Genomic DNA, 13109 nt, shown 5'->3' with positions numbered 1-13109 from the left:
AATGTTTCAAGCGTGATTCGATTAATGTTTTGAATTTTCCGATTATCTGAATGTTGTGTGGCAATCTTATGGTGCGGCGACCTAATAAGCAGAAATATAGGTAAGTGATCGCTAATATGGGAGGCGAGAACACCACCTATATTATCATGCGGTGCTAAATTGGTAATGAATAGATCGATTAATGTGCTTGTGGCCGATGTAATGCGTGTTGCCGTGTTAACCGTGCAGTGAAAACCATTCGAATCTAAAAGCGTCTGGAACGTGTGCCGCGGGGTGGATGCGTCCAACATATTAATATTAAAATCTCCGCCAAGGACAAGTGTCAGTTCATTTTGGTTTGCCTACATGAGCAGATCTTCAAGGTAGGCAAAGAAATTGAGTAAATTCCCGTCAGGCGGGCGGTACATGACAGCAAACATATGATCATTGGATCGGACAACAAGACTCTCTACGTCATTCGTCATTAACGAATAGTTTTCCAATAAATCGCATCTGACACTTTTCACATACATAAGCAACCCACCACCATTTCGGTTACTTCTGTTTTTCGAAAAACTGCTGTAATTTTCATGTTTTGGAGTGTCACTTTCTGAAGTAAGCCATGTTTCGGTTAGGAATATGAAGTCAAACTTAAAATTGAAAGAGTTTAACAGATTACCTAACTGATCTTCCTTGTTCCGTAGCGACCTTACATTCAAGTGGAAACATGTGAATCCTTTAATATTTTCTAATACAAATATTTTATTTACGTCATCGGGTGTAACGGCCATTCCTTTGTGAACCGAGCAAAGAAATGCAGTTATGTAGGCTTACTGAATCTTATCAATGTCCCGTGCACATGTCACTCGGACAACTCGGGAGTCTTCATCTTTACGCGCGAAAATATGACCATTTTTGACCGACACGAACTTCCAGTTTGACACTCTCTTTTTCTCAATGGCCATACCCAAGAGCCGCTTCAATGGTGGACACAAATGTTCGTTCACAAAAATGGGTTCATTTGAGGAGTGGCCAAGGTCATGCATGGTAAGCCTAGTCTTTTTCGCCTTTTGAAGAAATGCGTCACGCTTGCAACGGCTCTTAAACCGCACGACAATGTTAGATGGCGCCTGATCGTTGCGAGTTTTCACCCTGTGCACGACTTCAATATCATCCGGTTCAACCTTATGCTGAAGCGATGTTCCAATCTGGCACACTGTCTGTACAAGGTCTTCACTTTTGCTCTCCTGCACTCCCTTTATTTCGACGTTGCAGTTCCGGGAGTATTGCTTATTAGCTGTAATCCTGAGCTCTTGCTCCTCTAGTTCCTTCTTAATTTTAGTGCATTCGGTCATGAGAGTGTCATTGGCTTTCTTTAACTCCTGGTTTTCTTTTTGAAGGGTTTCATTCTTTTTCAAGACCTCTTCAAACCTCGCGTTGAAATTGTCAAGGCTTTTCTCAAACTCGCGAAGTTCTTTTCGTACATCGCGTTCAAGCTTACTCTTGAATTCCTTCATTTCCCTTCGGTACTCCTCTCTTATTTCTTCAAAACGCGAAGTCATGGTGTTTCACATACAGCACCGGGCAAACACGATAGAAATTATTGGCAGCAGCGAGTACGACAGGGAAAGAAACAGATTCGGACAAGCTTTGAACTATGAAAACCAACTAACCTGGAGGGCGAAAAAGTAGACACACGCTTAATTCTGCGCTCTCTCCTGTCGTCTCGCTGCAGCCAAGTGACCGCTTCCAACGACGACTACGGCTTTTGTAGCCTCAAGTGGCTCCCGCGCAGACGCAGAAGCGTTGAGTAAAGGCACACGCCCCCCGCCAAGGCAGCGACGGTAGCTCGTTGTGAAGTTCAGCGCAGTCGCAGGTCACAGTGGTCCACGGCTGGATTGCGTTCCGGGCTTCTCTGGAGGGCGAAAAAGTAGACACACGCTTAATTCTGCGCTCTCTCCTGTCGTCTCGCTGCAGCCAAGTGACCGCTTCCAACGACGACTACGGCTTTTGTAGCCTCAAGTGGCTCCCGCGCAGACGCAGAAGCGTTGAGTAAAGGCACACGCCCCCCGCCAAGGCAGCGACGGTAGCTCGTTGTGAAGTTCAGCGCAGTCGCAGGTCACAGTGGTCCACGGCTGGATTGCGTTCCGGGCTTCTCTGGAGGGCGAAAAAGTAGACACACGCTTAATTCTGCGCTCTCTCCTGTCGTCTCGCTGCAGCCAAGTTTCTGTTTCTGCAGCCAATCTGTTTTCATTGTTGACGCATGCCGCACCTTTCATATCAGCGCGCCTCGACCACCGTCAGAAGGTTCACGTTCCCAAAAGTAACGCAGTTACCCATTGATTGTCATTTTTGGCTAAGACTGCAAGAGATTGGAACAAGCTTCCTGTGTCTGTAAAGGGTATTGGCAAACCGAAACGTTTTAAATATGCCTTAACAGTTCATTAGCTGGTCTTTAGCCATTGTGTAACTCTATTATCTTCATTCGATTTCTATGTGTTCTCTTATACATTTATTGTACATACTATTGTAATTATGTGCTTATTTGCTTATGTATTGCTCCGATATTCTTTAACGCATGTTATTATCTCAATTATTCCTTCCCTATTATGAGACTGATAAATTCATGTAGGATTGCCGCTCCCCTCTGTAAGTACTGCGTTCCCTGAGGGTAAAATAGAATAATTAATTAATTAATTATTAATAAATAATTAAGTAACCACAGGCTACCCCAAGGTTTCTCAAATGTCGTCATGTGCCGATAGCTCTTCGCACAGCCATACACGAGGAGCTGAAACGACTAGAGACACAGGGAATCGAGGCACAGCGAATTCACTGCGTAACTACTGTTAGACAGTGTATCCTGTATTCAACCCAAAAGCCTACCTCTTCCAACAGCGAGTGAGCTACTGCGCCAGTGAGAGGTCCACGGCTTTTCCCGAAGATTTACCTCCAGCAGGCATGCCAACAACTATGAGTGGACGAAAGCTCCGCAGAGGTCCTCACCGTGACGGCAACAAAGGGACTATACAATGTTCCCTTCGCAATCACCATGGCGTCCTGTTGTTCCGGCAGTTGTTCCAGCAGCTGGTGTGCACTTCGAAGACATTCTTGCGACGGAAGAGAGTGCAAACCTAGAGTCTGAAACCTACAGGGCGTAGACTCAGTGCTCAAATGATTGTAAAGCGCAGGTCTGCGTGTTTCAAAAGAAAATGCGCATTTGGTGCATCCTCCGTGAAATTTTTCGGCTATCACTTTGACGCACAGGGCGTTACGCCCACAGCCGAAAAGCGTAATGCTATCATGGAAGACCCTGAGCGTAAAGAACAAGACGAAGTTGCCAAGCTTCCTCGGAATGCTCAGTTTTTACAGACGATTTCTCCAAGACCGAGCTTCAGTGGCCGAAAGCCTACACGGATTGCTCAACAAAGACGTAACGTGGCACTGGGAAAAACTAGAGAGCACTGCCTTTCAAAATCTGAAAACCATTCTGAGTACGGCGACAGTTCTGAGCCATTATGATGTGCGGCACGACCTCATGTTGTTATGTGATGCTTCACCATACGACGAAGGAGCCGTCCTCTCTCAAATTATTGACGACAATCTCGAAGCGCCAATAGCTTTCGCCTCTAGAACACTAGGAAGCGAAATTACTCTCAAGTGGACAAAGAGGGCTTGCGATCATCTTCGCAATGAAGCCTTTCCACAAGTACGTCCCAGGTCGTCACGTAACCGTGCACACACACCGCAAGCCGTTACTCGGAATAATGATCCCGGAAAGAAAGATCTCGGTGACGCTGTCGCCGCGAATGACACTTTGGTGCTTAATGCTTGGCTGCTACGATTACGAGCTCCGTTATCGCCAAGGAAAAACGCATCAAGACTCCGACGCTTTCAGCAGACTCCCGCTTCCTAGTGAGCAAGATGAACCTGCACCACCAGGAGAAATTTTGTTGCTGGTAGCTATTGAGCAACCGCGGCTCGCAGGTCAGCGTTTGGCACAGCTCACGAACGAAAAGTGTTTGCTATTGTACACATGAAATGCAGGAGGGTAATACAAAAAGTGACCTGTAAGATAATTCACCGCGTTCAAACGACGCGAAAAAAAAAAAACATTTCATCCACAAGGAGTGCGTACTTAGGGGCTCGCGAGTGATTGTAGCAAAATTTTTTCAAGAGCAAGCACTTCAGATGATACACGCCAACCATGCCGGCGCTGTCTCAATGAAAGGCATGGCAAGCAGTCATTTCTGGTGTCCACGCTTGGATGCTGATATTGATAAGTGACCGCATCCTGCATGGCAGCCTATTCACGTGGCTTTGGCTGGCCCACTTGATGTATGACCATACGTGGTCATCGTGAATGACTTCACAAAATGGGTGGAGGTGAAGGCCATGAAAACGACTACATCCCTAGGTGATGCAGATGTCTTGCGTTTGGTGCTTGCAACCTTCGGCGTGCTACGAAGTGTTGGTGACCGACAAGGCACCGAGCTTCATGTTCTCACACATCGAGGAATTCTGGGCGAGAAACGGCATTACACACTAGACGAGTGCACCATATCATCTGGTAACCAATGGCCAAGTTGAGTGGATAGTCGCACAAACAAAGCGAGAGTTGCTGAAGCTGACTGAAGGTTATCTGCAGTACAGGATTGCACGCTTTCCCTATCTACAAAATTCTACCCTTTCAATGGCTAACGACAAAACGCCGGCCGAACTATAATGCTTGGCAGAATAATGACAACGCCACTTAGCATCATGACTTCTTCAGCGACATGCCATGGTGAGTAACCCGCAAATAATCACCTCATGCAGCTTGATCTGGGGCAACCAGTTACATGCGGGACTTCCATGAAACTCCTGCTTGGATCCCGGCGATCATAACGCAGAAGAGCGGTTCGTTCCTGGTGAAGTCGGCTGCAGTACAGCTACACAAGCATTACCGTGATCGCATCCGGCAGCGCACATGCATTGCATATCAAGATCACGAAGAAACAGTGGATCCCACCTGGAGATTCCACAGCCCGAACAGCGAACAGTATGCGCGCACAACGCACCGCTGCCGCAGACTTCAGAGGCGAGGAAGACACAAGAGCCGCCAAGAGATGCGCCGAGTCCTAATGCACAGGCAACCGGAACAGCAAGTGACACTGTGGCATCACAACCACACACAGGACTCACAGTGGTCACCAAATCAAGCCACTGGACTATCACGGACACTCATTGGAAAGGCGACATATATATATATATATATATATATATATATATATATATATATATATATATATATATATATATATATATATATATATATATATATCACCGCTAAAGAAGTTGTGAGTATAAAAAGAACCAAACCAAGCCGTTGTGTGATCGACTTCGTTAAGCATCGTTAAGCTGTCCCAAGAAGAGGCACTGACTGGTCATCGCGCGGGAGTGGGACCCTGGCCGGTGCGGGTAGCGTATCACATCACTCAAAAGCTGGGAGTGTCTAGCACCTGGCCAATGCGCGCCGTCGCGCGCTTTCTTGAGCATACACATTCTGTTGCGCGGTGCCACTCGGCAAACACCGCCTTTGTACTGCTAGGACACAAACAGTTCTTTCTTTACGAACATGTGGTAGCCCCATTCCGAAATACATATAAAATTGTTATCCACTGATTGCTCCGGTACTGTGTGCCGGCGACAACTGATTTACTCCTGTATAACAAAAATGACGCGTACCGAGCCCCTTTGCACTTATATGAAATCACTCCGCCAAATCTTCACTGAGCATCATTTTGGTGGCATCTTTAACGCACCATTGCACGTCATCACAATCGTCGACGAGCCGTCGCAAGCTAAGCAAGGGTAAGCGGATCAATCGAAGACGCCCGCCCCACTCTCCACACCCGGTTGTCTACTTTCACTACACAAGGACGGTCCGGTGGCCCCGCTGAGACCCTCCCCACTCCTGCGCGCTCCTCGTTTGTCGTCAGCCAATTAGATAAGAAAATCTTGTCGTCATAGGCAATGACGATATCAACTTTGAAACTAAGCAAAAATTACCTCCTACAAACGAGGAGAGCGCTTGATTAGACTGCTGAAACAACCTAGTGGGTCAGCGCCCGTGCTAGCGCAGGCGGTTACGTGAATTTCACCTAAGGAGATTGGAATAAAGTCAGGATCGAATAACTGTACCGTACAGCGCCACATAAATGCTACTGTGATACTCGAACCACGTCATCCGGAATGCTTCGAGGCAACTTTCCAAACATTACAAAACTCGACGCTTCTAGATTGTATAACCTAATGAATTCCGGCCAATGTCACCCAGAAAACCTAAACAACTCCGGAAGAGCATAACTGTCACGCCATAGGAGACACCTATGAGTGACGTGACTATTTACGCTAAAATGATGCAAGTGATATTGCGACTTTATAAGGACGCGCTCGTCGTCCTCGCCTGGCGTTAAGATGTAAACGGTCACGTTATACTCCATAACGCCTGGTAAGACTGGGACAGTTGCTCTTTTCAGCAGAGAAACATCTGCTCCTGTTGTCAGCGTAAATAAAGGATACATGATTCTCCGCAGTTTGAACATATATGCTGATAACGCCGCATTATAGAAAAGGTTCTAAGTGGCTGTTTAAAATACGCCTCCGACAATAAATCTTGCTTGCAAAAAACAATGATAACGACAACATGTTGCCGGTATTGCGAGAATGTCCTAAGCATTTGGTTCTTGAGCAGTTCCTAACTTCTTAAGTTTAACTTAAGAAGCTCTATATAGAAGACAGCGATTTACAAGCTTTGTAATTAGGTTTTAGTTGTTGAGGTGGTCGAAAATGTTCAGCAAGTAAGCAGAAAACGACAATTTAACAACTTTTCTAAGCATGTCCTTCATAATGCGTGCATTTTGCGCACATGTTCAGGTGGAATTGCTATGCTGCGGTCGTAGTTTGCCTGCATTTTCACTTTACGGTTGTCAACCACCGGCTTCTAAAGCTTATGAACTGGGGGATATGAGGAAATGTCGAATGTTTCAGTACTCTGCGACCATAGCCCATGAAAATTGTCCGCTTATGTTATAGCACAGGGTTCGAATCGGCACAATAGGCTGTGCGCTGAGCATGCAGAAATTCCCTCTTAATCAAATCCTACAATTCATAAACTTTTGACATCGGCTGTACGCATGCGGATCATTTAGACGGCCTGCAATACCATACCAAATATAGCATCCCATGAATCAATCAGAAGTTAGAGTTCCTGTGCATTCATGTGGGCCCACAGCATTAAGCCCTTTCAGACACATATGCCAACAAAAAAAGGCCTGCTTCTGCTCTTGCATAGTGATAGATTGCAGATCGTAGTATATAATGATTGTAGTACAAGTTCGAGTGCAGATGGAAGCCAAAATTGTTACTAAGATGCGTTTGGCAATATATGCGACGTACCAGTATAAAAAAGCTATCGCCATGGAACTCCAAGCCAATAAATGAGCTTTGGAACATGGTTATACCGCTCTTTTTGGGTAAGCAATCTGATCCTGTTCATTTACACGGCTTATGAAATAAAATCAAATTACGAATGCGTAGAATCGCATGCTGAGTGCGCAAGGTCACTCTGAGGTACTGCAGAATCCTTCGCGATCAGACTTGCGGAGTGGCGCCCTGCAGTCCCACTCCATTTCAGTGAGTGGAGATCCCGTTCCTAGTAAATGCTACAAAGGAAACCCATACGCGTTCTCGAAAAGGGAAAATCAAATACAGTAGCAAATCCGAACGGGCGGATGTCTGATTTTCCCTTTATTAATTACTTTCCTCCACCTTGCGGGTTTCCGCAGAGCTATTACCTCAAACTGTTGTCTTTGCTTCGAGTTGTTGACAAATTCGACTTCACCCTGCCATCTGCTAGCCGCCTGGTTAGCTCAGATGGCAGAGCTGCTGCCCCGGAAAGGCGGTGGTCCCGGGTTCCAGTCCCGGACCAGGACGAATTTTTCTTCAGCTGCGAGGCTTTTCCTTCGAGGAAACCGCATAGGTTTCCTTTGTAGCATTTGTTACGAACGGGTGGATGTCTGATTTTCCCTTTATTACTTCACTCCACCTTGCGGGTTTCCGCAGAACTATTACGTCAAACAATATGCGAGTAAAGTGAACTTGTAAAATACGTTTTTTGCGTATATGTGCAGGACGAAAAAAGACGAAGGACAAGGAACGGACGACAAGAGTGCTGATTGACAAGTGAAAATTTATTGCTTGACAGATAATAATAAATACATAGGTCGCGTGGTGCGTACCAGATAAACAAGGCGAGATTATGCAAAGCATATCACATACATTCGGCATCGCTTGCTAGCCAGACCTCCATTTCACACCACATCAAAGAAAAAAGCCTGAATTTTCGAATGGCCTGATTACTTGGCACCCTTGCCTATCCGGTGCCTACCATGTGACCTAAGTATTTATAATAATTTGTGAAGCAACAAACTTTCACTCGTCAGTCAGCGCTCGTGTCATCCATTCTTTGTCCCTCTTCTGTGTCGTGCTGCACATATACGCAGAAACGCTAACATAACAACCAACTTGTTGTGGAGATACAAAATATTCTCACACCGTTGGGCACGTCATGCGTCCGGCTATTTTGTCAGTATTATGATTAACATAAAAAGTGAAATCCATCGATATCTTTAGCAAGGTGATTTTTTTTTGTTTCCCATCCATTGGCATATTAACCGGCACCTTCTTTTTCAAGATCTCTCCGAACTCTTGCTGTCACGCGTTCTGGACACACCATAGTGTGCAGAAAATCATGACGCGCATTTCAATTTGCCGTGTACTCGCGCAAGGTGCAGCCATTTGCGACGTAATTCTTGGCCTCCATCCTTGTGTCGTACGCAGATTTGTACGTTACGAATTACATTTAATTAAGTACACGTAAAGCAGTACATACGTCAGTAAACTCGCAATTTATCGTTTTTTTTTGTTTACTAGGCAACGCTCAGTGTACTTCACTTACCTTTCTTTTTTTGCATGGAATTACATGTCACCAATCACTTTATTGGCGAAACAAGCTGTAATGGGCGACGCAGTTTTCGGAACCTGACTTCGGTGCAAGCTGCCGTAGAGCAGCTGGCATATCGTGCCACGCAGCAGCCTGGCGGACGTTGAGACATGTAAGGCCACTGTCTCAGTATTTATTTCCTCGTGTGAACGCTCCACCAGGTGTGGGACACCGAAGTGAACCGGTGCAGGTAGATCTCGATTAGCGAAGGCCACGTAGGGTATCATTGGCAGGAGATCAAACACGGACGATTTTTTTCAGCTGTTCGTTGGCCCAACTGGAAACGTCTTCTCCAAGTATCCGCAACAACGAAGCGCTACGCTTCGTAGAGGACCGATATGCTGAGTAATCATGTACGTTAGCATGATCTGTATACGTTACAACACCGCTCTACATCCAAGCGCGCACATCGAGCGAGTTTTCAGCGTCGCTGCCGATGTGTTCCCAAGCAAAAACGAGCCAAGGAAACCAACTGAATTTCTGAACAGCAATTTTTAGTGAAAATAGCAACGTGTCAAGAGCTGCAGAGGGCGCATTGAAAGTGTAATGCCAGTTCGTCTTGTTTACATTATATGTGCAATGTTAACAGAAATTCGAAGAAAAGTAACATAAATATAATCGATTAACATTGAGTAATTTTTCAGTTGCTTTCTCGGGGCAGTAATTAATAACTATAATTAGTTATATTTTGTATTATGTAATTGTAATTACAATTGGTTACTTCTGTAATGTGTATGAGTCTGGTCCTACGTCATGTTTGCTCATGCTAAGCCGAATTATTCTTGACAACTACCAGTCGCGTTCTTTAAACGCACTTTAATCTTTTAACGCAGAAAGGTTTTCGGGTCTGGAGAAGTGTAGAATATACACGAAGAATGTAGTGTTGTTTGTAATTAGGGAGGCAAAGATAGTCACCTATAGGTAGATAGTGAAAGAACCGGTAGGACAAATGCAATGTATTGGCAAAATCTAAATGGTAAATTTACCAGTTTTCTAGTTTTGTAGTTTCTAGTTTTGTAGTCTGGCTTAAAATAGACATTTAGCACTCCAGGACTATGTGCCCATTTCATTCCAACTCCATTCCGCAATCTTAGGCTCACATTCCATTATCATTTTATCTGTCCGACTGGAGCCATCATTCCATTTCCATTCCATTACGTGCATTTAAATATGCAATGATTCCGGAATCACTCCAACTCCATAGTTGCCTCTCCACAACTGTGATCCCGATGCTCTTTGAATACACAAGCAATGTGAGTGCAGTTGTCGCGTAGGTTTCAATGTCTGCAATAGGAGAGGACACCAAGGATCTGTAAAAAGCTTTGCGTGGCAAGCTTCGTCCCAGTACTGCGAAGATACCCTGCGCTTAGTGTCGTCGTCTTGGCACGGAGAAATCACTATGATGTCACTGTCAATAAACTGATGCACAAGCCGGTAAGAATGCTTGTCAGCTATGTAGGTAAGACAGGAACATGTCCTAACAGGCACCTACGTGGAAGCACAAGTATAAGTTCAAATATTTAACACGCTCGCATTTGGCGAAGCATTGTTAGGACTGTACGTGCGAACAGTTCCTTCAAGCAAGCACAGTTTCGGTTCGACATACAGATTATATGTCTCGAGAGATAATGGAAGCATATTTAATAAAATAGGATGACCATATATGCGTAAACCAAACTGCCTTAACGCTGTTCGATTGTGAAGCAGCACTTCCGTAATACAGGCAACGGGTGTGTAAGGTGAGATGAGAGAAAGTATATAGCTTGGTCCATGAGTAAACTATGCCATTCTGCGCATATTATAGTTCCCTGAATAGACAATCAGCGCTCGTCTGGTCGTTTTTCGTGTTTTCTCTGCGTCGTTGGCACAATGTTACGGCACTGACCACGTATCAACGAGCTCAATTCAACGTACATCCTTTGCAAGCTATGGCTGACGAAAGACTCATCTGGTGTCACTAGTAGCGATGCTACTCCCTGCAGCGGCTTAACATGACGATGATGCCTTAGCATGTGAGTGTAAAAATATACCTCCGTGATTTGCTGCATTTGCAGCAGTCTATGATGGGATGTATAAATGCGCACTCCATAGCCGGCGCGCAGTACTCACTGATGTCGTCGTACTTCCTCATGAGCACAGGTTCCATGACCAAGAGAACGTGGTCGTAGCAAACATTATCGAATGGCCTGCTGTGTGCGTCTGCAGCTGCTGAAGCAGTGTCCACGAGGTCTCCCACCCAGCGCAGGACACTCCAGGCAAGCAGGCAGCGCAATCCATGCGCCCCTATGGCCGGAGACGATAGCAGTGCCACAAGGAGAGCCGGTGCCGACGGCACAACCTGGATATAGTCTTGGCCATGGTAGATGCCTCCCGTGTACCGCTCGAAAATGGACACCCATCGCCCTGCATGGATGGCGCACACACGTCAGCGATGCAGTCGGCAAGCACCGCACAAACTGAAAGCGACCCGCACATTCATTTGAACACACACACAGATTTTGCTCATGCCGCGCGCTTGGTTACCGCTACAAATTTTCTTCGAGCTTACGCTTCTCTCGCTTGTATCGTTAAATAAATCTAACTGCTTAGAATCTTCATTTGTGTGGTTCTATACTGCAGGCCGAGTGTTTCAATGAACACTGTGGCTGAAAAGAAAATGTCATTTTGTTCCCAAGCTCCAACTACAAGAAAGCAGTAGTGATGATTAATTGCGAACAGTTGAGGTTCTTTAACGTGCACCTACACGTAAGCACACGGCTGTTTTTCCATTTCGCCCCATCCAAATGGCACAAGGCCGGGTATCGGACCCACGGCCTCGTGATCAGCAGCAGAATGCCGTAGCCACTGATGACGGAGAGGCAAGATGAGAAGTTCCTGGATGACGAAGAGCCAAAGTAAGATCGACGCGCCGTGGTAGTGCTCAGTGGTTTTGGCCTTTCACTCTTAAGCCCGAGGGCACGGGATGAAGTCACGGTCGCGGGGACCGGGACTTCAATTAAAATTAAAGTAAACGAAATTAAACGACATTAAATAAACGCATACTGCGCACTGGGTGCACGTTAAAGAATCCCAGGTAGTCGAAATTATTTCGGAGTCCGACCCTGCGGTGCGCTTTAGAATCATATAGTGGCTTCGGCACGCTAAACCACAGAATTTCACTTTTCTTTTTAAGCAAGGTCATACGAAAATGTACGCCGGGAAGTCAGCGCCAGCATAAAATAAGGGAGGTTCATGTGAAAACACGTGACTTAACGCGGTGACTCTAGACGCCGCCGCAAGTATGTGAACTTTGAGATCGTTGTGTCAGAGAAAGGTGCCATTTCTCCATCGTCCGCGTGTCACGTGCACATACGGCACCGATGTCGCGCCACGCATGACCCAATCGGAGCTAAGCGTACATAGCCCGTCGCTCGGCGTACCGAGGCAAAGCTCCACAGTACGTTTGTCGATCTTAGTAGCAGGGATCGCGTTTGAAATAGTTCGTTCTTGCCGTAGTAGGTGCACTCTATCAAAATGAAACCTGTGCTCGTCAGGACGAACACAGGTTACAAAAATTTGACGGTTGATTGGTAATTGGGGTCCCCGCGTTCGCCGCGTAGAGTCCGGGCAGCAAGCTACAAAAGAATGCCAATCCTAGTCAACCATATCTGACCACCGCAGGCCCACTACGAATAGGGAGCTAGCCTGAACAAGATCACATGGCTTACGACCTCGACTAGCTGTATCACAAGTTCTGAAAGTAAGCTTCAACTTCAGAAGAGCGGAATTTTGGGCCAGTTGGCGATGCATATTTGACTACGGTGAAGCGGGATAGACGGGACAAATGAAGGGCAATACATACGGCGTCGATATCCCGTCTGTGTCGCCTTCCTCTGTCCCCTCTATCGCGCTCCACCTTAGTCAAGTAAGCTTTGTAATGTGCGAATAAGTGTCACATGTGTGTGTTTCGTTATGTCATTTCTGTGTCGGCAGTACCCAACAATAGTCCACAGCACGCTCAAGACGTTTCACGTACCGCCAACTGTGACTGCGTGCCAGATAAAGCCTACCCGACATTGTTTTTCCGAAACCTGTAGCATTCGGA

At 46.1% G+C, this 13109-nt stretch overlaps 1 protein-coding gene across 1 annotated transcript in view; it reads right to left on the bottom strand.

The window, feature by feature from the left end:
* The window catches only part of LOC135900940 (endothelin-converting enzyme 1-like), a 70157-nt gene that overhangs the window by 32195 nt on the left and 24853 nt on the right, over nt 1-13109 (bottom strand). Inside the window, exon 9 of the mRNA XM_065430547.1 lies at nt 11135-11428. Coding sequence (XP_065286619.1) covers nt 11135-11428 — 294 coding nt within the window. The remainder of the gene's footprint in view (nt 1-11134; nt 11429-13109) is intronic.

Source organism: Dermacentor albipictus, chromosome 2 (genome assembly GCF_038994185.2).
Source record: "Dermacentor albipictus isolate Rhodes 1998 colony chromosome 2, USDA_Dalb.pri_finalv2, whole genome shotgun sequence".
NCBI lineage: Eukaryota > Metazoa > Arthropoda > Arachnida > Ixodida > Ixodidae > Dermacentor > Dermacentor albipictus.
This window is presented reverse-complemented; position numbering and strand designations above follow the sequence as displayed.